The 1,860-nt window shown below is 29.2% G+C and overlaps 1 protein-coding gene across 1 annotated transcript in view; it reads left to right on the top strand.

Moving 5' to 3' along the window:
- Nucleotides 1-399: 399 nt before the first annotated feature.
- Nucleotides 400-1,860, top strand: part of LOC108687441 (trafficking protein particle complex subunit 11) — a 5,947-nt gene continuing 4,486 nt past the window's right edge. The window contains exons 1-5 of the mRNA XM_018193199.1: nucleotides 400-573; nucleotides 727-928; nucleotides 1,060-1,229; nucleotides 1,313-1,501; nucleotides 1,587-1,760. Of these exons, the coding sequence (XP_018048688.1) occupies nucleotides 737-928; nucleotides 1,060-1,229; nucleotides 1,313-1,501; nucleotides 1,587-1,760 (725 nt within the window). The 5' untranslated portion in view covers nucleotides 400-573; nucleotides 727-736. The remainder of the gene's footprint in view (nucleotides 574-726; nucleotides 929-1,059; nucleotides 1,230-1,312; nucleotides 1,502-1,586; nucleotides 1,761-1,860) is intronic.

Raw genomic sequence — 1,860 nt, forward strand, 5'->3', positions numbered from 1 at the left:
ACATTTTTTTATAATCTGTGCAATCTAAAAGATCACAAAAATCTTTAAAAAATACTTAAAATAAATCTTATAAATTTTTATAAATATTTTGTAAATATTTTATAAATATTGTGTGCTGTCTGGGTATATCAATTTCTGTATATAATTAACATATATATTTATGTATACTTACATCGATTTAATTGGATTTTAAATTTAAGAATCGATATCGATTCGATCTTATCTTCTTCTATATCCGATTATTCGATAAATTTCTTTTTTGTAACTGAATTTTTTTCTTTTTATTTATTATTTTTTTCTTATATCTGTCTTATTTTAAGTGTGGACCAGTATATATACATACAACGTATATAAGTGCAGAAGAAACATACTCCACCGCAAGTACCGAGACTACGCGTAATGGTAGTATGTGTTTTCACACGAATTCTAACCTAACATGTAAGTCTTCGCTGATGATAATTTATAACCTATATCTGAACTGTCAAAGTGCAAAATGGTCACATATATTAATTACAGTGTCTAATCACAAAACAATTCGCATTTTAATAACGTGTTATTCCGTATAATTTGTTCGTAAGTAGATTCAGATATTACATTTGGATAAAAAATATTATTAAAAGTTGTATAAATAATATTGAAGAATTTTTTGAAAGAGAAAATTTCTAAATAATAACGCGCTTGAAAACTTATAAAGTTATTGCGTATTGATGTTATTTATTTTTCTAGTAAAAGTTTTATGATGTTCGAGTTGCCCGCAGAATTAATAGCTAAGCCTTTAGCTTTAATAGGTTTGACTGGATTAGATATTGCAAATCCAGTACATCGTTCTATCTGGGATGCATTCAGCAATAATCGTAGACCAGATTGTGCAGCTGTTCAATTTAAGCTCCTTAGTTTGACACATGAATTTCCTACTGTCAAACCAAAGGTATAATGTTTGATGATATCACTGATGTAATCACTGATCAAAGATGTAATTTTACTGGGACACTTGTGAAGAAAGTATCCAATTGATACTATTTATTTACTATTACTATGTATTATCTTTATACTTTTTAGCGTAGTTCATATGAATGGTATATACCTAAAGGAATTTTAAAACGAAACTGGATGAACAAATATCTTAATGAAATTCCTTCGGTAGTTGTTGCATTCTACGACTTAGACTGGAATGATCCTTTATGGAATGAGAAAAAAATGGAATGTGCTTCTAGGGTACAATCTTTAAGGTAATATTTTACAATCTGTTTAGAATATTTAATATTATTATATTATTGATGCATTAAACTAAGTGATACAATATCTTTGTTAGAGCTGCCCTCGATGGAAGAAGTACGAAAATAGCTGTAGTATTGATACAACATGCTGTTCAACCGCTTCCTGGTGCTGAAGATGTAGTTGCAACTGAGCGTGCAACAGCATTGTGTGGAGCTTGTGATTTAACAGCAAAACTTTTATATATTTTGCCACATGCCGATCACTTATTAGGATATATATCTAGGTTTATAATTTTGTAATTTTTTATTTCTTCATTTTTCTATTTTGATAGAAATAATAGTTTTGTTTACTGTTTACTTGTTTACTAGGCTAGAGACGGCATTCTATGATTTGGCACAAAATTTTTATCATCACGAATATCGAAATGTTAAAAGTCATCGCGATCAACTCACTAAGAATGTTCATCAATATTTATTTGTTCGACATCAATTTAAAATGGCATTCTTGAATGAACTCAAGCAGGAGCTGCATCTTGCTCAAAAGTAAGATTAAAAATATGAATATCATAATATTAGAATATGTGTGTGTGTGTGTGTGTGTGTGTGTGTGTGTGTGTGTGTGTGTGTGTGTGTGTGTGTGTGT

Source organism: Atta colombica, unplaced genomic scaffold, assembly GCF_001594045.1.
Source record: "Atta colombica isolate Treedump-2 unplaced genomic scaffold, Acol1.0 scaffold207, whole genome shotgun sequence".
NCBI lineage: Eukaryota > Metazoa > Arthropoda > Insecta > Hymenoptera > Formicidae > Atta > Atta colombica.